The 23345-nt window shown below is 55.8% G+C and overlaps 1 protein-coding gene across 1 annotated transcript in view; it reads right to left on the bottom strand.

Annotated features, from left to right (window-relative positions):
- The window catches only part of OBSCN (obscurin, cytoskeletal calmodulin and titin-interacting RhoGEF), a 145713-nt gene that overhangs the window by 107434 nt on the left and 14934 nt on the right, over nt 1-23345 (bottom strand). The window contains exons 2-11 of the mRNA XM_034655743.1: nt 18967-19108; nt 15057-15973; nt 13652-13921; nt 13069-13329; nt 11994-12302; nt 11599-11865; nt 10661-10939; nt 9997-10272; nt 9062-9337; nt 7189-7464 (exon numbers count right to left, since the gene is read on the bottom strand). Coding sequence (XP_034511634.1) covers nt 7189-7464; nt 9062-9337; nt 9997-10272; nt 10661-10939; nt 11599-11865; nt 11994-12302; nt 13069-13329; nt 13652-13921; nt 15057-15945 — 3103 coding nt within the window. The 5' untranslated portion in view covers nt 15946-15973; nt 18967-19108. The remainder of the gene's footprint in view (nt 1-7188; nt 7465-9061; nt 9338-9996; nt 10273-10660; nt 10940-11598; nt 11866-11993; nt 12303-13068; nt 13330-13651; nt 13922-15056; nt 15974-18966; nt 19109-23345) is intronic.

Here is a 23345-nt window from a genome sequence, read left to right as displayed (position 1 = left end):
AATCACTGTAAAACCATTAGCTAACCAATAAGCTAACCAATGAGAAACTTCAGTGGTTCACACAGTACAAAATGCAGACTTCACAGAAATAGTTCAGAAAAGTCCCTGAACACACAAACAATAGTAACAAAAACAAACATCAACAACAATGAAGTGGGGAGGGAGTTGGACAATCCAAACTCAAGTTCCCACATTATATTACTTAATATTTCACTTATCAACAAAGAATTATATGACATGCAAAGAAGCACAGCCCATTACAGGAAAGGAATGAGTCAACGGAAACTGTCCCTGAGAACGTCCAGATATTGTCTCACTAAATAATGTCTTTACATCAGCTAGTTTAAATATGTTCAGAAAACTAAAGGAAACCATTTTTCATCAAATAAAGAAATGTATGAGAACAATGTGTCACCAAATAGAGAATGTAAATAACAAGATAGATTTCTAAGACTAAATAGAAATTCTAAGTTTGAAAAGTATAACTGGAATGAAGTCACTAGAGGTGTTCAACATCTGATTTGAGCAGACAGAAGGAAAAAATCAGCAAACTTGAACACAGGTCTCATGAAATTACCCAGTCTGAAGAGCAGAAAGAAAAAAGAATGAAGAAAATGAACAGAGCCTTAAATGGCTGTGGGGCAACATATGCACAAGGGGGATTTATAGGGAGAGGAGAAGAGAAAGGGCCACAGAGCATATTTAAGAAAGAATGATCAAAAATCTCCAAAATTAACATTCAAGAAGCTCAACAAACTCCAAGAAAGATGAACTAGGGAGAGCCACACTGAGACAGATTACACTAAAACTGTCAACAGCCAAAAATAATGAGAATCTTGAAAGCATAAAAAGAGAAGCAACTTGTCACATTCAAGGGCTCCTACCAAGAGTGACAGCTGATTTCCCTTCAGAAACCATAGAGGCCAGAAGTTAGTAGGTGACGTTTTAAAGTGCTCAGTGAAAAGTGAAAAAAACTATCAACCAAGTACTTTATATCTGGCAAAAGCATCCTTAAAATGAAGTAAAAATTAATACATTCCCGGGGCGCCCGAGTGGCACAGCGGTTAAGCATCTGCCTTCGGCTCAGGGCGTGATCCCAGTGTTCTGGGATTGAGCCCCACATCTGGCTCTTCTGCTATGAGCCTGCTTCTTCCTCTCCCACTCCCCCTGCTTGTGTTCCCTCTCTCGCTGGCTGTCTCTATCTGCCAAATAAATAAAAAATCTTTTAAAAAAATTAATACATTCCCATTCACACAAATACTGAGGATTTTATTGCTATTATAACTGTCCTACAAGAAATGCTAAATAGGCATTTCAGGCTTAGATGAAAAAACACTGACAGGAACTTGAAATCACATGAAAAAATAGAGAATAGTAAGTACAGTTACACAGGTAAATGTAAAATCCAGTATTACAGCATTGTTTTAGTTTTTAACTCTTCGTTTTTTTCCTATGTGACTTTAAATACAAATGTATAAACAATAATTACAAAACCATAAAGTTAATTCACTGAAGTTAGTGTATAAATTCACATTAATTGTGACAATAACAACATAAAGCTGCATTTTGTGTGGGGGCACAGAGCTGTAAAGGAGCAGTTTTTTATTTAAAGATAGTATAATTTTAAACTTGAATATTATAAAGTTAAGATATTAATTGTGATTGCCACTGAGGGTATCCACTAAGAAAAAACTAGATAAGACAGATACATGGATAGAGTAGATGTTATATATATATATATATAAATTTATATTAAGTTCAATTATAGTAAATATATACACTTAGTAAATGAAACACCAGAAAAAAATCAATTAAACATAAAAAAGACAGTAATGGAGAGAATAAAGAACAAAAAAAGATATGACATATAAAAAAAACAAAGAGCAAAATAGCATGAGAAAGTCTTTCCTTACTAAAGTAATAGTGAAGTATTACTTTAACTGTAAATAGATTTAATTCTCCAATTAAAAGATAGAGATTGGCAAAATAAATTTTTTTAAAAAAAATACATGGTATCTACAAGAAACTCACTTAAGATCCAAAGACACGGATAGGCTTAAAGTGAAAAGATGCTCCTTAAAAACAGCAACCAGAAGAGACCTGAGTTATTTGTACTAATGTCAGGCAGAACAGACTTTAAGGCAAAAACCATACAAAACATTATATATTGAATGATAGATGCATTGATGAAAGACATCATAAGTTGATAAAAGGGTCAATTCAGCAAGAAGATCTCACAACTATAAACATAAGCACTACTCACAGGAGAGACCAAACTGTATGAAGTGAAAACTAATAGATTAAAGAGAGAAATAGACAGTTGTACAATAATAGTTGGAGACTTCGATGCCCTGTTTTCAGTAATGGACAGACAAACAGGAGCTCAGTAAGGAAACAGCAGTGTACACCAGGTAGACCCAGTGGACTCTACAGAACTCTCCACTCCATCACAGCAGGAGACAAACTTTAGTCAAGCACCCACAGAATGTTCTCTAGCACAGAAACATGAATTAGGCCAGGAAATGAGTCTCAGTAAATGTAAAGAGATTGAAATAGTACAGGGTATCTTTTCCAACCACAGTGGAGTGAAGCTAGAAATCACTAATAAAAGGAAAATTGGAAAATCCACAAGTCTGTCAAAATTAAACAACACACTCTTAAAGAAGAATTATAAGGAAAATTAACAGACATTTTGAGATAGATGGAAATGAAACCACAACACACCAAGACTAATAAGATGCACTGAAAGCAGCGCTCAGAGGAAAATTCAGAGCTATAAATTATAGGCTTATGTCAAAAAAGATGAGCGCAAGTCAATAACCCAACTTCACACCTTAAGAAACTAGAGGAAGAAGCGTAAGTGGAACCCTAAGTTAGAAGAAGGAAATAAAGTCTATAGCTGAGATGAATGAAACAGAGAATAAAAAAGCAATAGAAAGGATGTAGGACATTTGAAAAGATCAACAATATTGACAAACCATTAGCTAGACTCACCAAAAAGTTAGAGGACTCAAATTATGACAACAGAAACAAATGTGGGGACATTAGTACAGACCTTACAGATATACAAAGTGTGGTAAAAGAACACCACCAACAAGCAAATGCCAACAAATTGGACAACCCAGATGAAATGGACAAACTCCTAGAAGCACACAAGTTACCAAAACTGACCCCAGAAGAAATAGAAAAGCTAACAGACCTACAACAAGTATAAAGAGATTAAATCAGTAATCAAAAACAAAATAAGAGGCATCCAGACTGAAAATAATGAAGTAAAACTATTTGTACATACAGGTGACACCTTTTTGTATCTAAAAAAAAAAATCCTTAGGAATCCACAAAATAATTAATAGGTGAATAAACCAGTTCAGCAGGGTTGGAGGACGGAACACCAATGTTCAAAAGTTAATTCTATTTCTATATATTAGTATGAACCATCCAAAGAGAAAATTTAAAAAACAATTCCATTTAAAGAAACATTGAAAATAATAAAATACTTAGCAACAAACTCATCAAGTCTTCTACACTAAAAACTATAAACTGTTGAAAAAATTTAAAGACCTACATAAATAGACAGCCCGTACTTATAGACTGAAAGACTAATACTGTTAAGATAGCAATACTCAAATTGATCTACACATTCAGTACAATCTCAATCAAAATGCCAGCTTCCTTTTTGAGAAATTTGAAAAGCTGATCCTAAAAATCATGTGGAAATGCAAGAGACCTCAAATACCAAAAACAATCCTAAAATAAAAAGAACAAAGTTGGGGGACTCACACTTCCCAATTTCAAAACTCACCACAAAGCTACAGTGATCTAGACTGTGGTACTGACATAGGACAGACAGACATATATATCGATGGAACAGGAGTGAGAATCCAGAACTAAATCCTGACACTGATGGTCAACTGATTTTTCACAAATGTTCCAAGAAAATTTAACAGGGAAAAAAGCTTGTTCAACAGACAATGCTGAAATAACTGGATTTCCACATGCAGAGGATGAAGGTGGATCTCCATGCCAACTATACAGAAAAACTAACTCAAAATGGATCAACGACCTAAATGTAAGAGCAAAAACTAGACAACTCTTAGAAGAAAACAGGTGTCAATTTGTGTGACCTTGGATCAGGCACTGGTTTCTTAGATAGGACACCAAACATACAAGCAAACAAAGAGGGTACATGGGACTTCATCACAATGTAAAAACTTGTGCATCAAAAGACACTATCAACAAAATGAATGGGAGAAAATATTTGCAAATCTTTATCTGATAAGGATCAAGTATCTGGAATACATAAAGAACTCTTACAAGGGCTTCAGAGGGGAGGGGGTGGGGGAATGGGATAGGCTGGTGATGGGTAGTAAGGAGGGCACGTATTGCATGGTGCACTGGGTGTTATACGCAACTAATGAATCATCGAACTTTACATCAAAAAAAAACTAAATAAATCAAAACAAATCACTCCAAAAAAAAATAATAAAAAATAAGTATTCTAAAAAAGAAAAAAAGAACTCTTACAACTCAATAATAAAAAGATAAACAACACAATTTAAAAATCAGGCAGAGGCCCTGAATAGATGTTTCCCCAAAGAAGAATCCAGATGGCCAACATGTATATGAAAAGACACTCAGCATCACTCATCACCAGGGAAATGCAAATCAAGACCACAATGAGATACCACCTCACACACACTAGTGTGGCTAGAAGCAAAAAATAAATGAAATGAAAATAATGAGTGTTGGTGAGGATGTAGAGAAAACAGATTCTTGCACAGTATTGGTAGGAGTGTAAAAGGGGGCAGCCACTCTGGGAAATGGTACTCCAGGGAGTGAAGTATAAAATTACCATATGACCAAGCAATCCCAAGGAATTGAAAGTATTTGTTCACCTGTATAATAATGTCCTAGCATCACTGTTCACAACAGCCAAACACTGGGATCAACCACAACGTCCATTAGCTGATGAAAAGGTAGACAAATTGTGGGATAAAATCCACATGGGGGAATGTTACTGGGTTGTAAGAATGAAGCGCTGACACACAGTACAACACGGATGGACCCTGGAAACACAATGCTCAGTGCAAAGAGCCAGAACCAAAAGGCTACATGCTATGTGATCCCACTTAAATAAAATGTCCACGATAGGCAAATCCAGGGCAGAAAGTGGATTCATGGTCACCAGGGGCTGGGGGAAGCCAAACACGTGGTGATGGTGGGTTTGGTGTTTCATAGGGTTATGAAAATGTTCTAGAACTAGGTGGTGGTGTGTTTGCACTGGTCCACCCACACTGTAAAAGGGTGGATTTATGGCATTTTACTCAATTAACCTAGCACTGGTTCGTGTTCAGCCTCCTGCCCCAAGTCTCACACACTGCCAGCCACTGCCATCCAGAACTTTCCGTACACACATTCTCTGAGTGCCACCCACCTGACACACTCGAGCTCATCCTCCAGGATCCTCCCGCCTGGCAAGCCCTGGTCCCCTCTCTTGCCTACCTTGCCCACTTAACCCTGGTCTTGAGGCCAGAATTCACAGGGTCTGGATGGGAGGCAGACCGTACTGCCCCCAGAGGGCCAGGGATGGTCTTATGGGAAGAGTCTCTCAGCAAAGCCCTAGAAGCCCCATTACTACTTCACAGATGGGGAAACTAGGTCACAGGGAGAAACTGCATGAAGTCCCAGGCTGGCAGGATCAAATGGCCACAAAGGGGGTCTTAGGACAGCAGGCTTTGTCCTCTCCTGGGTCTGGAGGTCAGGAGTCTGCAGTCAAGGTGTCGCAGGGCCGTGCTCCCTCTGATGGCTGCAGGAGGGGCCCTCCTGCCTCTCCCAGCTGGGGGTGGGGAGCGGTCAGGTATCTAGACTTGTGGCCGCATCTCCCCAATCTCTGCTTTTGTCACCATGTGGCCATCTCAAATCCCCCTCTCCCTTCTCTCCTACAGACACTTGTCATGGGACTCAGGGCCCACTCTGAGCCAGGATGCTCTCACCTCAAGATCCCCACCTTAATCACCTCTACAAAGACCCCATTTCCACACATGGCCACATTCTGTGGTCCAGGCAGACATGAGCTTCAGGGGGACACAACACCAACAACTTGCCCAAGGTGACCCAGCAGGGGTGAGATCTGACCTTGTCCACACTCTGATCCCAGCACTGCCTGCCTTGAAGGGGGTGTCCAGACTCAGAGTGCAACCACCCCATGTGGGTATGGGGTGGTCCCAGGGCACACACAGGCCCCTCAGCAGTTCCAGGCTGGCCACTCAACCACAAGCCCAGCTCCTCCAACCTCAATGTCCCACTGCCCAGACAGTAAAGCCAGAGGTTCATTTTTCCAGGCTATCTGCAATGGGGTGTGGCCATCAAAGCTGTTTCAAGCCATTGAGTTTATGATAACTTGTTGCACAGCAATTTAAAAATGCACAAAAAAACCCACCTCCTGCATGTTCTTCCCCCCTTGAATGTGATGGCTGGAGCTGTGGAAACCATCTTGTGACCAGAAGACAATAAGTATTAGGAAGATCCTTATCTCATGCTCAGGGTGGCAGAGAACTAGGGTCAAACAGAGCCTGTGTCCCTGCGGTGTCCCTGTGGGAATCTGCTACAAATGGTCCCTGATAAGCCAAGCCTCCCTGGGTCCACATCCTCACCAGTGAGGCCTACTTCTCCCCACCTGGAAACCAGATTCGCACAGTAGAACATCTAGAGGTCACACTCTGAGCACAGACCTCAACAAGCCCTGTAGTACCTGCTGTTCCCTGAGGGGAACACAGTCACAATGTGAAGGAGCCTGGGCTACCCACATGAAAACACGGACCCCAGGGTGGAGATGCCATGAGGAGAGAATGAGGCCCCAGACAGGAGTGAGCCCAGCCAACACCACAAGGAGACAGAGGCTTGCCATCAGGCAGACACATGCACTGAAGCCACCCCTGCTGGGACATTGGACGCACAGATGAGGCCAGGCTGGATCCTCCTGCTCCAGACCACACCTCATGAAGCAGAAATGAGTGGTCTCACTGAGCCGTGCCTGAAACCCTGACCACAGAGCCAACTGTCTCCAAGGTTTGGGGTATTGGTTCCTCAGCACTAGATAGCTGATACGGGCCTGACCCAGCCCCCATCAAAACATGTCCTCCAAGCCTGCTCCTGGGATGTGGTCACACGTTGGCTTTGACAACTGACCTGTGACGTCCAGGTGGAAGGACACCTTCTGGCCCCCAGCCTCGCAGCTGTACTCCCCAGCATCTGCCTTCCCCGCCTGCTGCAACACCAGCCGCCTGCTGCAGCCCTTGGCCTCCATGTGCACTTTGGAGCCCGCACTCAGCTTCTTCCCGTCCTTGTACCACGTCACCTCTGTCTGGGCCTGGGCCACCTCACAGCTCAGGGTGGCACTGGTCCCCGCCTTGGTCTGCACCTCACTGCATGCTGGCTGCTCCTTGGCAAACACTGCAGGGGGCTCTGGGGACAGAGAGGATGCACGTGATCAAGGACTCCATGTATACATTAGGAAGGCAGCATTGGGGGAAGGACTACACAGGGAGGCAGTGGAACTGGAAACTTCTCCAGGCTCTGCATCAGCTGTGGCGTCTGGAAAGCCTCATAGCCTGCTCTACATTGAGGAGCAAAATCTATGTACCCATTCTGTAACTACTGTGGGTGGGCTTCTTCAGGTGGGGACAATCCATTCTACCACTGCTCCTCATGGACTGCTCCAGGTGGGACCGTACATTCTATCCCTGCTCCACATGGGTGTCTCAGTGGGATCCATACTTTCTATATCTGCTGCACATCGGCTGATCCAGGTGGAGACCATATATTCTATCTGTGCTACACCTGGGCTGCTCCGTGTGGAACCACCATTCTATCCCTGTCCGTGTGGGCTGTTCAATGTGGGGTCCATACATTCTATCCCTCCTCCAGTGGGTTCTTCCTGACGGGGCCCAGACATTCTATTCCTGCTCCACACGGGCGGTTCCAGGTGGGGACCATACCTTCTATCCCTGATCCACGTGGGCTGTTCCAGGTGGAATCACACATTCTATCACTGCTCCACGTGGGCCTTTGTAGGTTAGGACCAGACATTCTAGCACTGCTTCAAGTGGGCTGTTACAGGTGGGACCTCACATTCTATCACCACTCCACATGGGCTGTCCAGCTGGGGTCCATATATTCTATCCCTGCTCCACGTGGGTTCTTCCAGGTGGGGACCAGACATTCTATTCCTGCTCCATATTGGGCTGTTCAAGGTGGGGACCATACACCTATCCCAGATCCACGTGGGCTGTTCCAGGTGGAATCACACATTGTATCACTGCTCCACATGGGCTGTTCCAGGAGGGGTCCATACATTCTATCCCTGTTCCAAGTGGGTAGTTCCAGTTGGGGACGAGACAGTCTACCATGCTCTATGTTAGCTGTTCCTGTTGGGGCCATACATTCAACCAATGCTCCACCTAGGCTATTCCACATCGGAACTATATATTCTAGACTGTTCCCGAGGGCTGTCCACGTGGAGTCCCTACACTCTAGCCCTGGTCCACATGAGCTGTTCCAGGTGGGGACCATACATTTGGACACTGGTCCACGTGGGCTCTTCCGGTCAGACCACAAACTCTTTCCCTACTCCACGTGGGTACTTCCAAGTGGGACCATCCATTCTACATCTGCTCCCCATGGTTAGTTCCACTTGGGGACCATATATTCTGTCACTGCTCCATGTGGGCTTTTCCAGGTGGGGACCACACATTCTACCATTGCTCCACCCAAATTGTCCAGATGGGGAACATACATTCTATCACTGCTCTGACTGAGGGTTCCTCCATGGGGACCATACTTGGATACACCAGTCAGGGTGCTCAGGTACACCCAAACCCTTCCATGTACACCTCCCCATCCAAACTCTCTTGGCTCAACCACATGTATGAGAATAGGAGGCAGAAGGAGGGACCTGCGAAGAGATAAGTCTAATGGAAAGAGCTCCAGAGTCCATCTGGATTGTATGCTAATCCCACCATCACCCTCAATCAAAGCTAGAGTTTTAACCCAAAAGACTGACCTGCGACAACCAGGTGGAAGGACACCTTCTGGCCCCCGGCCTCGCAGCTGTACTCCCCAGCATCCGCCTTCCCCGCCTGCTGCAACACCAGCCGCCTGCTGCAGCCCTTGGCCTCCACATGCACTTTGGAGCTCGCACTCAGCTTCTTCCCGTCCTTGTACCAAGTCACCTCCGTCTGGGCCTGGGCCACCTCACAGCTCAGGGTGGCGCTGGCCCCCGCCTTGGTCTGCACCTCACTGCTTGCTGGCTGCTCCTTGGCAAACACCACAGAGGGCTCTGGGGACAGAGAGGATGCATGGTCAGAAGCCCCACAGAGGTGAGGTTCCCAAGTCCTGGGGCCAGAGCAGAGCATGCTCCAGACTCCAGGCAACCTTGAGAATCCTTCACGGTCAAGTGCTGCTGGTAAGGCCCTGCTCAGGCACAGGGGGACCTCATGCCCTGACCCCTGCTGGGCCTGGTGGGGAGCAGCCTCTGGGCACCATGGTGCACAGCCAGGCCAGTGCCTGGGAACAGATAGAGGGAAGCCTGGGGGCAGTGGCTCAGACCCTACTAAGGGCCAGGACTCAGACAAAACTGGATTCAGAATGTGCCAAAAGGCCCCAGCAGCTTCTAGAAAGAGCCAGAGCCTCATGCATCAAGATCCCAATCTAAGCTGCTGAGGATTCTTCCCCTTTTGGGTCTTGTCTGCCTCACTTCTTTCTCTTCACAGAGAGAAAAAAGGCTGCAAATTTCCTTCTTATCTCTTATTTTCCATAGCTACATCTTTTCTCACCTAAATGTTAGCTCTGTGGGAAGTTCCTTTTCCCAAATCCAGAAGCAGCTGCCCCTCCCAGACATTCTCAGAAGAAAGGAAGGGTCAGACAGCCTGGCCTCACAAATCCTTGATGCAGCCAGACCTGCTCCCCACCCACCAAGCCCTGGAGGCTGCCGCTCACCTGAGACACGCAGCTGGAAGTCCACGGAGTCCTCACCCACACGGCACGAGTAGGTGCCCTCATCCTGCTTGGTGACCAGGGCTGCCACCAGCCGGTGCCGTGTACCCACATCCTCCTGCAAGAAGCGCTGGCTGGAGCGGCTGAGCTCCGTGCCATCCTTGTACCAGCGCACGCACACATGGGCCTCAGAGGTCTCACATTCAAAGTGCACTGGGCCTCCAACCACAGCATCCACACAGCCACCAGCTGTGTCCTTGTGCAGAAAGGGAGTGAGCCCTGCAAGGGCACAGGGGCAGGTCAGGGAAGCCAGCAGAGCGCTGGCCACACACACACCCACGTCAGTAGCACATGGAGACGCTTGGGGCCTGGGGGCCTCACCCAGACCAGGGTCCCCTTCAGAGGCAGGACTGGCTGGGGTGCTGACTGCCAACCCCTGGAGCTCCACCTGCTCTTAGGAAGCCCCTCCCCATACTGAGCAGAGCCTCCCCTCCCCCATCCTCCCCACAGGGTCACCAGAGCCCTTGTCCACCCCACTCCTCACCCCACTATGGTGACAGAGAACAGTGGCTCCCACTGCCCAGACCCCTAGAACCTGCCCAGAACTGGGGAACATAGAGTGTGGCTGTGACCATGGTGGACATAACACACACACAGCAGGCATCACCTTGCACCAGGAGCTGGTAGGCGATGCGGCTCCCACCGCTGACACACTCATAGAGGCCAGCGTCATCTCGCACCACATCCCGCACCAGCAGTGCCTGCTGCCCGGCCGTCGCCTGCACCTCGTACTTGGGGCCTGGTGGCAATGCGTGGCCGTCCTTCAGCCACGTCACTGCTGCAGCCTGGTCTGACAGCTCGGCCAGGAGCTGCGCCTCCTCATGCAGCCGGGCCAGCACTTCCCTCACAGCTGCTACAGGACGCTTTGTGGTCAGTCCTGGGGCTGCTTGGGGCCACAGACAGGTGGACAGAAGGTGCATAGAGAGAGAGGTGGGGGACAGGACAGAGGGAAGAGTGGAGGGGGGATGAACAGTGGAGGGGAAAGTAGAGGCATGGATGGAGGAGGAGGTAATGGGGGAGGGGATAGAGGTTGTGGACAGAGAGGGAGGGGACATTGGGGTGGGCAGGGGAGATGGATGGGGGAGGGGATGGAGAGGGAGTGAAGGGGAGGGAACAGAGGAGAATGGACAGAGGTGGACAGAGGGGGTGGACGGGGAGGGGACAGAAATACAGGGGAGGGGGGAGGGAGGGGGGATGGGATGCCGAGGGGACAACGGAGAGTGGACAGAGCGGGGAGAGTCAGGAATGAGAGAACAGGGAGAGATAGGAAATGAAGAGACAAGAGGGCAGAGTGACAGAAGGAATCAGCAGAGGGAGGGGAGGAGGCAGACAGAAGAGTGAGGCTCTGCAGCCCTTCCTCCACTCACGCCCTGTGGCCAGGCCACCGCCAGCCCTGGCAAGTGCCTCACACCACCCTGCCCTGCCCAGCCCTGCCTCATCCAGGAGACCACCCAGGAGCCCACCTGCCCTGGGACAAGCAGCAGCTCCAGAAGCCCCCACCCAACCCCCGGGGCAGAGGCCTGGGGGTCACAGCTGAGGTCCTACCTCGGACCTCCATGCAGATGCTGCTCTCAATGCCGTTGGCCACGAACTTGAGCTCAGCGCCGTGCAGGCTGGCGGACACGCAGCGTATGGTGAGGGCATGCCGTGTGCCATCGTGACGGATCACATACACGGGGCTGGCCTTCAGGGCCTGCCCGTCCAGGAACCATTCGCCCGCCGAGGCCAAAGTGAGGTCCACGGAGAAGGTCACCTCGCCGCCCTCCACCGCCTCCACCGCCTTCAGAGGCGTTTTCACGGCCAGCTGGGGGGCTGCAGGGTGGGGGCTTCACCAAGAGGCCAGCCTCTGCCCTCCCGCCCTCCTCCTCCTGTCCCACGCCCAAGCGCCCCCTCCCCCAGGAAGCCCATGGGGCAGGAACACAGAGCACGTCCACACTTACCCAGGTGGACAGTTCCTGGGAACTCGAGGTGGGGGCCGTGGCCAAAGCTGTTCACGGCTGACACCCGGAACTGGAAGTCCCCCTCCTCGGACACGTTGGCCACGGTCAGCTCACGCACATCCACCCACTCAGCCTCATGGCACCGGCTCCAGGTGTAGGCACCAAGCCGCTTCTTTTCCACCAGATAACCATCGATGGGGACAGGGCGGTCCCCGTGGGGTGGTGGGGACCAGCCGAGGGTCACGGAGCACTCTGTCCTGGCCTTTACCACAGGGGTCTCCGGAGCGTGCAGGGGCGGCTTTCTAGGGGCTGGGCAGAGCACAGCCCCAAGACATCACTGACTGGGAGCTCCCTCCCCAGGCCCTGGGTCCAAGGTCAACCCAGCCCTCCTGGGGGCGTGCTTTCACAGTCTGGACTGGCCATGGCCCAAGGGGACCGCTGGGCCAAGGGATGCTGTGGGGCCATGACCCCTGGCCCCAGCCCTGTGGCCATTTCCTCGGCTGCAGTGGAAACAGTGTCCTGGCTTTGGGGACACACGGTCCAGGGCCACCACAAACTGTCCAGGAGGCCTGGAGACAAACTCCATCTGTGTATCCAGGTCTTGGGCTAGGCAGTGACCAAACCAGGGCACAGTGACCATTCCAAGGGTGCTGAGACCCCTGTGCAGGGGCACATTCCTACCCCAACAAAAGGCTGACCTAATGGGGGCCGGTGGGGGGAGGGACCTGCCTCCCAATCTACAAATTTGATACCAAAGGCCACAGAAAGAGGACATGCTCACGCACGATGTCCCACACCTGTCTCACCCACATGTGCGCTTCTAGAATAATCTGTACCTTCTACTTTGGTTCGCAGAGTGGGGGTCACCAGAACGCCTACTCTGCACTCACCTGGGGTGACCATAGTGAAGGAGGGCAGCAAACAAACCAGGGGTCCAAGGAAACTAGAGCTGTGACCCGCTGGCCCAGTCCCCAAAGCCCTCTCTGCAGCAGGCCGGAGTGCACAGCGGGGGCGCAGTGGACAGAGGAAGGGGGAAGAGCCCTGTCCATCCAAGGGGCACTCCCTGGGCCCTTACCAGACACAAAGAACTGCGTGGTTGTCCGGCAGTCCCCAGCCATGAAGGTCACCTCGCCCATGTCCTCCAGGCTGCACTTGGAGATGGTCAGCGTGTGGCACGTGCCTTCAGTGGTGATGGCCACGCGGCCCCCGGCCATCACCTCCTCCTGGTTCCTCAGCCAGTGGACGGAGTCCTCAGGCCTGGCCAGCTCCACACAGAACATGGCCGTATCTCCCACTCGCACCGCGGTCTTCCTCGGGAGCTTCCGGATGAGGTTGCCTGTGGGGCACAGGGGCCGGGCTTGGGACGGGTCAGACCGGGCGGGGGACGGGGGCTGCCCACCCCTCCTCCCCGTCCACCTTCCGTCCCTGCACCGCCCCCTGCACCGCCGCTACACCGCTCTATGCCCCTCCTCCTGCCCTGCCACTCCTCGGGGCCCTGCTAGCCCCTGCTCGGAGCCCACTTTCCGCACCTGCCCGGCACCTCCTCCCTTCCCCGCCCGCTCCCGCCCCGACCTTGCCCCGCCCACCTTCCGCCCCTCCACCGAGCCCACCTCTCGACCCACCCCTTCTCCACCCCACCCCGCGCGACCCCCGCCCACCTTGCACCGAGAGCTCCGCCACCGTGCGGCTGCCCTCCGCCGTCTCGCAGATGTAGACGGCGTCGTCGTCTGCCGAGACATTGCGCACAGTCAGCCGGCGCTCGGTGCCCGCCTCCTCGATGCCGTACTTGGCGCTGGCCCACAGCCGCGTCTCCTCCTTGTACCACGCGGCCTCCGTGGACGGCAGCTCCACCTCGCAGTGGAACGTGGCCGACTCCTTCTCCTGCACCTCCAGGTCCTGCAGCCGCTTCCTGAAGGGCACTGCGGGCTCTGCGGGGAGAGAGCGCGTGAGCCAGGCTGGGGCGGCAGGCCTGCGGCGGACAAAGGGAGAGCGGTGGGACGGGGAGAGGAGCCGGGAGGAGATGGAAGAGGGGGGGTGGGGGGCGGAGAGTGGGGTCAGGGCAGCGGGGAGAGGCGGCGGTCAGGGCAGGAAGCTGGGCAGGTCAACGTTAGTCGGACAACCGGCTGGAGTGGGGGCAGGGGACCAGGGCAGGGGTTGGGTGGGAAGTCAAAGGAGCAGCAGGGATGAGTCCAGGGAGGTAGGGAGGTGGAAGGGTGGAAGGGGGGCAGGGGAGAGGCACAGAACGTAAAGAGTCCCCTCCCCTTAAATAGAAGATGTTTGGAAAGGAGGCACGTAAAGCCACAGAAAGCCCCCCAGTGATGCTGCTCTCGGGCCGCAAAATCCGGTGGCTCACGCTCACACCCACGCCAGCAGCGAGGCAGTGGGACCAGGGGAGCCGTCCCTCGACCCCCCGAGCGCCGGCCAAGGGCCAAGCCCGGGGCCCTGTGCACTTTCCCCTGTGGGGCTTCTGTAGGGACCCCCGAGGAACAGGGCCATTTCCCCGCTGGAGCGATGGCACTGGGGCGTGTCCTGAAAGTTGGAGCGCCGTGAGACCCTACAGAGGGACGGAAGTGGAGGTGGGTCTCTGGTCTTAGGAGCCTCTCCAACAAAACCTGATATGTTGCCCACGCTTTTCCCCAGAATCCTGGGGCAGGTCCAGACCCCTACAGGGGTCCTCAACGGGAACCTCTGAACTGGCCCAGAAACGCCTTCCGGCTCAACCTGGCACGGCCCCACCCCAGCCCCTGCCCTACCTTCCTCCCCCACTCTCCCAGGGAGACCCCCTTAGCATCCTGTGAGAGGGAGGGGGTGCCTGGGTCACCCGGGCCATCTCCCAGGCGGAGTGCGCGCCGCGGACAAAGCGCCTTGCTATTCACTCATGTGACTCTCACAAACAATGGAACAGGCTGAGGGTCATCCGCCTGTTCCTTCTGTGGCCCTGGAAACGCGAGAGCCGCCCAGACCTCTACGGTTCCAGGTGGAAAGGACTGGGGGAGGGGCTGGGGAGGCGCTTCTCGGGCAGCGACCAGGCGCGGGGATCGTGCGCCCAGCACCCTAGCTCACCTCGCACGACGACCAGCACGGAGCTGTAGGTTTGGCCCACCAGGTTGGACGCCGTGCAGGTGTAGAGGCCCCGGTCGGACTGCTTACAGAAGAGGACCTTGAGCACGAAGTTCTCCTGAGCGTCCTCGTACACCACGTGCCGCCGGCCCTCGACCACCAGCTGCCCATCCTTCTTCCATACCGTCTCGGGTTTCGGCTCACCCGTCACGTAGCAGCTGAGGCGCGCGTGCTTGCCTTCAGTCACGGTGCAGGTGCGCGTGCCAGAACCTGGTGGCGAGGCTGGGGCGCCCTCGGCGCGCATCGCTTCGCGCCGCCGCTGCAGGTGCGCCAGAAGCGCGGCTGTGGAGGCCCCGGGAGGGCCCGCAGAGTTTGCGTCCGCGTCCACGGTGAGCGCGGCATCCGCGCTGGCGGCGCCCAGCGGGTTCTCGGCGCGCACCGTGTAGGTGCCACCGTCGCGGGGCCGCGCGGCCTGGATGCGCAGCGCGCTCGCCTCGCCGCTGGCCTCCACGCGCACTCGGGGGGCGTCGGGCGCGCCCAAGCGCCGCCCGTCCTTGGCCCAGCTCACCGCCATAGGCGNGCAAGCGGCCTCGGCGTCCACCTGCAGGCCCACAGCCGCGAAGGCCTCACCGATGGCGTTGCGCGCGCGGCAGACATACTGCCCGCTGTCGCCCAGCGCCAGGTCTAGGATGGTGAGACGGTACATGTCGCCGTCCTGGGCCAGGCGGAAGCGAGCGCCCGCCTCCACGGGCTGCTGGTCCTTCTCCCAGCTTACCTGCGGCGTAGGGTTGCCCACGATCTGGCAGCTCAGCGTGGCATCCTTGCCAACCGACACTACGAAGGCCTTGGGCCGGGTCAGGAATCGGGGTGCCCCACTGAATGAGTGATCCATGGTGGGGTGTGGGGGTGGCGGGAGGGACCTGCGAGCGGGTTGGGGGAAGGTCATAGTGGGGATGAATCCCCCACCTGCACCCCACCTGGCGACTTCCCATCCAATTCCTCCTGAAGAACCCAGCCTAACCCAGGGTGGACGCACCCTCACCCCCCCCATCTCCCCTCACCCCTGCAGGTAGAACTTCCAGAGGCACAGTGATCCAGAAACTCAGATTTGCCCCATTCCAGGCATCTGGAGTCTGGTGCCACACCCCTCACACACACACACAACAGGCTTTCCTAACAGGTGGGTGTCTCCTTCCTGTCCCCCCAGCTCTAGCCCCACACCCCCCCTCCACATCCAGTTAAACACCACACCAGCAACCGAGCTGGCCCTTCTCTGTGTTCCCCAGCGTCCTCCCTAACTGGGGGCCATGTTTCACCTCTCCACAGGGACCTACCTCTGTGTGTGTGTGTGTGTGTGTGTGTGTCCCCACTCCAGCTGCCTTGGGGTGACCAGTCCCCCTCACCCACACACCACTGCCTCCTGGAGTCTGAAACCCCAATCTGCCTATGTCTCCCCTACTCAAAGAGGAGGTGGCTCTCTGAACCTGGACAGGGCCTGGGGAGGCCTTCAGTGGGTGCCTGCTGCTGGTTCAACCCTGTCTGCGGTGCACCCGAGGTCACAGGTTCTCCATCCCAGGAGGCCCCCTCTGAGCCCCCTGCCCCTCCTCCTCCAGGTGACTCACCCTGCAAAGCCACACCTCTGGCTCTGTGCACCTCAGCCCTCCCTGCCCCGGGCAGCACCCATGACAACAGTCCTGTGTACTGGGCCTGTGGGCACCTCTCCGGGGGTCCCACCTCTTCTCAACCCTGAGGAGCAGGCAGAGTGGAAACCCCGCTGCCAGGGCTTACAAGCCGCCCCCCGACCCCAAGCCCACTGAGCTACCCACTCGCTCGCTGGGAGCATCTGCTCCTCGCCCTGGGAGGGCACAGAGTCAGCTGTGTGCCCAGGGAGGGCAGGCAGAGAGTCCCCTGGGAAGAACCAGGGACGTCCAGGCTGAGACTGGCCAGGTGGACTGGCAGGGCCCGCTCACCGTACAGACTTTGTGTCTCCACTGGCTGGACACCCTGCAGGGAAAGGGTGCACACCACCCATACTGCAGGCCCCAGGGGACTAGCCTCTGCCTACCCCTGGCAGGCCCTGGCTGGCCTTCAGCACGGGTGGGTAAGGTGAGCCTGGGCCTGGCCTCCCCCTCCCCCACTTCTATAAGAACAGCAGCCCCCCGGGCTCTGGGCTGGCCCCAAGTGCCCTAACTCCCTCCCCAAACCAGGGCTGGGCTTCCAGCATGGGCTGCCCACGGGGGAACAAGTGGGGTGACGTTCTGGGCCCTTGGGCTCCAGTCCTGTGATTCAGGGCCTAATCCCCCTTAATCCCCCTCGAGGAAGTGAGCCCACACCAGCCTGCTGACTCACTGTGCGGTCAGCACCTCTGTCCCCTGCCCCCCACTGCCTGGCTAAACTCTGGGGCTGGGAGGACCCGGGCGGGCAGCCACCCGAGCCCCGCCTCCATGGACGCCCTCCTGGGCCTTGATGTCCCTCTGGGAGGGGTTACTCTGATATCCAGGTCTCCAGAGGCCCTGAGTTCTGAGCTCCCAGTGCCCCCCTCCTGAATCATGGTCTGAGGGTCCCCCTGAGGCAGGACACTGCATCATCACCCCCACCACTCCAGGTGCAGGTACGCAAGCTGGGTGCTCTGAGCTCATGAGTGGGCAGGGGCAGAGGGCCACCTCCATAGCTGGTGGCCTCTGGGGGCCAGGACTGGACAGGGAGTTCCCATCACTGCATGTGCTTAGGGGGAACCAGCCCAGGACCTTGGCAGATGACAGGCAGACCCCTGGATTGGGAAGAATGGGCAGAGACCCCAAGATCTTCTCAGGCCCCCAGGGACGGTGCTGATGCTTAGCTCCCTGTTAAAGGGCCTGTGTTCCCCTCCTCAATGCAGCAGACCCATGAGACCTGGGGGTTCCCACAGACTCAAACGCCTCCAGGCAGGCATCCCCACTGGTCCGTAGGACCGTGGCACCCTAAATGCTGGCCCAAGGACTTCAGAGCCACTCTCCTTCAGGCCAAGTTGGGGGGGCACACTCTGGGGGCCCCCAGAACTCCCGCTGGGCTTGGACATGCAGCGGTGAGGCAGGGGGCTCAGGAGGGGACACCTTGTCAGGACCTCAGCCCCAGCCTCCCAGGGAAGCCCCTTCCTCCCTCAGAGTGGACTCCTCCCCAGCTTGCCACTGGCAGGAACCTCCCTCCACATGGAGACCATGACCTCCCCACCCCCACCTGGGGTCATGCGTCTGAAGCATCCAAGTCCCTAGGGCTGACATGAGCCCTGCCCACAGCCTCCATCCTTGGTTTTCTAGAACTTGGCCAATCTTGGGGCCAAGTGGGAAGTGGCTTGCGGCCTGACTGCAGAACTTCCGTTCCCTCCTGGGAGCCCCTGCTTCCCCCTCCCCCTCACTGCCCCTACCCTTCCAGAAAAGACTTCCACCCCACCGCAGCTCCCGGAGTCTGCTCCTCCCCCTAGACCCCTGGGCTGGCGGCTTCCCGAACTCCCAGGGAAATTCTTTCCTGGAGTCAGGTGTCAATGCCCCTCTGGCTGTCCCCTCTGCTGAGCCAAGAGGCCCAAAATAGCCCCAGCTGTCAGCGGGCATCCATCTCAGCAGAGCTGGGGGCAGGGCCTGCCAGACCCCCAGGCCTCCCCTAGAGGCCCCTAGGGGCCATGAATGAGGAGGTGAATGCACTCCACAGCCCCCTGACCTCCCACCCCTGCTGCTCCCTCCCCGCGTGAGGGCCCAGCTCAGCTCACCAGGGTGTTAGGGGCTGGATTTCAGAGCCCCAACTTGGAGCTACACAGCCTGGCTGGACACCCCTCCCCAGGCCCCTCTGTACCCAGAGCCCTGACCTTCAACCGAACAGCCCTGGGGGAGAGGGGCTAGGCCTGGATGGCCCCTCCACCCTGCCTGCTCTGCCTCCTCACCTGTCTCTACGGGAGGCTGGGAGCAGCACCCAGGCGTGGGACGCAGACGATGGAGCAGGGGCTGCTGGGTCTCACCTCCCTCCACGGGCCCAGGACCGACACAGCTCCCACCCAGCAGCCCACTCTCTGGCCGGTCCTCAGACTGGATGGGGACGAAAGGACAGGCGGACGCTGTCAGCTGAAGAAGGCTGTGCCCGCCCCCACCGCCGGCCAGCCCAGCCCAGCTCCAAAATAGCCCGGGCGTCACTGCCTGGGATTTGGTTTCACCCCCAGCCCCAGTGAGGCAAAGGGCAGAGGCTCTGGGTGGCCAAGTGTGGGGGTGGGGGAGCATGATGATGTGGGTGGGGCAGGGACCCCACCTGGTCAGGAACTCTGCTCAGACTAGCATCCTGGAGTACAAGGCAGGAAGGAGCCCAGGAGACCCAGGACCACCCAGAGGGGCACCCAAGACCACCTGGAAGGGAACTGGGACCACCCAGAAAGGGACCCCAAAGCACCCAGAGGAACAGGGGGACCCAGGCCACCCAGAAAGGGATCTAGAACCATCCGGAGAACACCCAGAACTGTCCAGAGGGGAGAGGGGAACCCAGGAGCAGGCCAAGAGCACTAGCCATCTGAAAGTCCTGAGCCTCTGGGTGGAGGCAGGCAGCCAGAGCCCAGCACCGGCCCCAATCTGTCCCCACCACACACATGCCCAAGACAATTTCTTTATCCCTGGTCCTTCCTGGCAGCACCTGGCCTGGCTGGGTGTCCATGGCACCTTTAAATGGGAGCGGGGGGGGGTCCCTGAGAACACAGCCAGGGACCTCCACTGGGCATGGACGAAGACTGCAGGCCCCAGGGGTGGACAGGCAGGACAACGGCCAGTGCTGCTACACGCCCCAGGAAGACTGTCCCCAACTCCATCCCATAGCCCTGATGCAGGGACAAGTATGGACAAAACACCAGGCCCACCTGGAGGACAGTTGGCCTCTGCCTGGTGGCCGTCTAACCAGGACCCAGAGGGGCCACCCTGTGGGAGTCCTGGGTCTCCAGGGAAGGGGCTGACCCTTGCCCCCAGCGGCCCAGGTCAGAGACACGCCCCCAGGAGCCCCATCTGAGGGTGGGGACCAGGGCAAGACACCCAGGCAGGCCCCTGCACCCACTCGACCCGAGGATCTCTCCTGCAGATGTGTCTACCCGCTGACCCCACCACAGCGGTCTGTGCGGGCCAGGGATCCGGAGCACCCAGAGAAGAGGGAATGAGGGCAGGGAGGACACAGACCCACCACAGGCATCGATAAGGGACTGCTCTGCGTGCTCAGCTTCACTCCTGCCCCTGCGCCCCTGTGTGCCGTGGGGAAACCAAGACTCTGAGCACAAGCCAGATGCCCTGAGGCACCCAAGTCTTCGCTCAGGCACCATAATAAAACCACAGACCAGGAGGCTTAAGCAGACGTTTATTGTTCAGGGTTCTGGAAGGTGCCTTCTGGGAAGAAGGTGCTTGCAGATCCCAGGATACTGGGGTGTCTCTTCCTGGTACAGACACAGCCATCTACTCAGGGTGTACCCAGGGAACAGAGGGCAAGCCCTAAGTGTCCCTTCCTCCTCCTCAAAACACTGACCGCTCCAGGGGGACCAGAGGGATGTCCTCAACTTTAGTGATCCCCCGACCCAGCATTTGGGGGTTACTCACCATCCTCCAACTGTCCTCCTCCCGGTACTGTGACCCTCCCTAACTCACCCTCATGCTTGTGTTCTTTCTGGTCACTTCTCCCCACTTCCTGTTGAGGACAGGCATTTGGTCCTAGGAAGTGGCAGCTGCAGCTCAGTGTCCCCCCCCAACCGGTGCACCCTTGCAAGTAGCCCACTCTGCTGCCTGTGTAGGGATCCCAAGTCTCTGGCCACAGCCCCTGCCCACACCTCCCTGGGCTCTGGTGGGACATTTGCTGTCCTGGGGGCTCCATAATGTGTCAGACCACCCCCATGCTGGCTGCGTCCCACGGGACGGTGCCATTCCCCTCGCAGCCCTGACAGGAAGGAGTGGGTCTCCCTGGGCTGTGTGTGAGTGGTCTGTCTGCCTGGGGATCCCCATGCTCAGCGGTACCCCGGGCCTGAGCCACCACCCTCCAGCCATGACCCTGGAACAACCCTCCTGGGAGCAGGGTGGGGGCTGCAAGCTCTGTGGCCCTGGGAGCTGCTTGTGTTAGACGGGAGTGCTGAACTCCAGCGGGGGCGAGTGGGTTGCCCTGCTCTCCGCCCGTCAGTCCCAAAGGGAAGCCACAGGCAAGCTCCAGGGGGAAACAAGCACGTTTGGTCTCACATCCCCGTGTTTCATCCGGAGCACTTGTGGACGGTCCCCAGGACAGTGTGTCTCCAGTTTGCAGCAGAGGGACCATGGCTCAGGGTGGACATGGTTTGCTTGTTTCCACAGCTAATGGGGTCACACCTGACTTTCTCCTGAGCACATAACCAATAGCCGTGAGACCACAGCCTGCACAGATCCAGGAACAAAACGGGGATATTATTGGGGAAAATGGCGAATTCCAAGTAAGGTCTGGAGTTCGGTTTTGAAAGAATGTGGAAGGGGTCAAAACTACTGGGTGGGGGGTGGCCAGGGGAGGCCGGGTGGGGGACACAAAGATAAAAAGTTGGAAGAAGCTGGCTGGCCCGATGGGAGCAGTCACACCATTGCTGTTAATGAGAAAGCTTTGGAAAGAACCTCCATGCCCATCGACAACACACGGACAGAAACGATGGCGTCCTTGGGCAGCTCAGTGCTACATGGCAGTTTTTTAAATGAGGGGCAGCTGCATTCACAGACTTAATTCTTAAAAAGATGATGTTAGTCAGCAAAGTAAGGGATCAAATGAAAACCGCACCGTGAAGTGGGGCTCCCATTCCCTGCACCTCTGCTGCTTGCTGGTATCCCCACCACCTGCTCTCGGCCACAAGAGGCTAAGCCTGCAGCTAGTAGCTGAGGGGGAGGGCCAGGGGTCAAGCAGGGGAAAGGGACCCACAGCCAGGCGGTGAGGGGCCCTGGAGGAACAGAGGGACCAGAGAGACGTCCTGGGCTAGCAGTGGGGCCCACGGCTGCAGGCAATGGGACAGGTGAGGGACCTCCAGGCTCTGCACCTGCCCCAAAGCAGGGGTGGGACAGGGGAAGGGGAGCTGGCTCTGGGTGTGCAGGGCAGGTGTCTGGGAGAGGCTCACGGGCCCATGGGTGCAGGGAGAGCTGCCAGCCCGAGAGCGCGGCTGAGGCCCCAGGAACGACACCCAAGGTGGGGAGCGCCAGCACCCACACTTGTGCCCTGTGCGCACCTCTGGGATGGCTATCTCTTTCTGGACCCCTGTGGGGCCCAGGCCACCACCCACAGCTGCAGCTGGAGAGAGTGTTCCTGCCACTTCCAGGCCTGTGCCCCAGTCCCAGCCAGGACCACGGCAAGCACCACCACCCGGGGTCAGGCCCGCCCAAGCCCCTGCAGGGTGGCTCCGGCCGCCTGCGAACCACAAACATGTGCCGTGGGAGACAGAAGGAAGTTGTCTCAGATGTGCACCATGTGCAAGAGACGGGGGCCAGGCTTGGCTCCAGGGGAACGCCACCAGCCCCTCAGTTTCGTGGGGGTGCACAGGATTGCCTCAGCCCCAGAAAGCCACGTCTGTGACCCACTGTCCTGAGGCCCAGGAGGAAGGGCCACTCTCAGAGCTCAGCTGTGGGGCCTAGTGGAGAAGCCTGCAGGATCAGGGGGGCAGGAAGGGAGCCTGCAGCCCACGCCGCCTCCCTCTGTCCCTCGGAAGCCGCCAGAATGAGAAGAAGGCCTGATAGCTGTCCTAGACCTCAGTGGCCATCCCCGGGAGCCCTGTGCTGCAACCCGACCTACTCCTACAGGAGCTCACCTCAGACCCCAAGTACAGATTCCTTCGCAAGGAGAAGTGCGAGACTGCACTTAGTTCTAGGAAACTGGGTTGTGGCGGGAGCTACCTGGGTGTGGGTCCCCACAAAGGCCACCTTGCCCCCAGCTGGGGCCCGACAGGGCGGGGAAGGCGGCTGGCCACCAAGGGCCCCGTGGACGCTGGAAGATCCACTGCTGTGTTCCCGGGGCCATGCCTCCTCTCATTCCAGCCGGGTTTCAAGTGCACTCTCCCCAGTATTTCGGGAACACAGTAATATCCACTGCAGCAAATGACCTCCACGCGGACCCCGGGGAGTACTGAGGCTGGCGAGCTGACACGCAGCACTAGCAACACCTGTGTGCGGAGACAGGTCGCGTCAGGTGCACAGAGAAGAAGTCTGTCCACAAGGTTCCTCACGGGCGTGGGCGCTGCGATGCGGGCAGCCCGCGCGCTCCCTTCTGCCATGACCATCTGGGTCCACGCGCATGCTGCCGCCCCGTGAGCGT

This window comes from Ailuropoda melanoleuca, chromosome 3 (assembly GCF_002007445.2).
Source record: "Ailuropoda melanoleuca isolate Jingjing chromosome 3, ASM200744v2, whole genome shotgun sequence".
Taxonomy (NCBI): domain Eukaryota; kingdom Metazoa; phylum Chordata; class Mammalia; order Carnivora; family Ursidae; genus Ailuropoda; species Ailuropoda melanoleuca.
The sequence above is the reverse complement of the archived record's forward strand: the minus strand, read 5'-3'. Positions and strand labels throughout refer to the sequence as shown.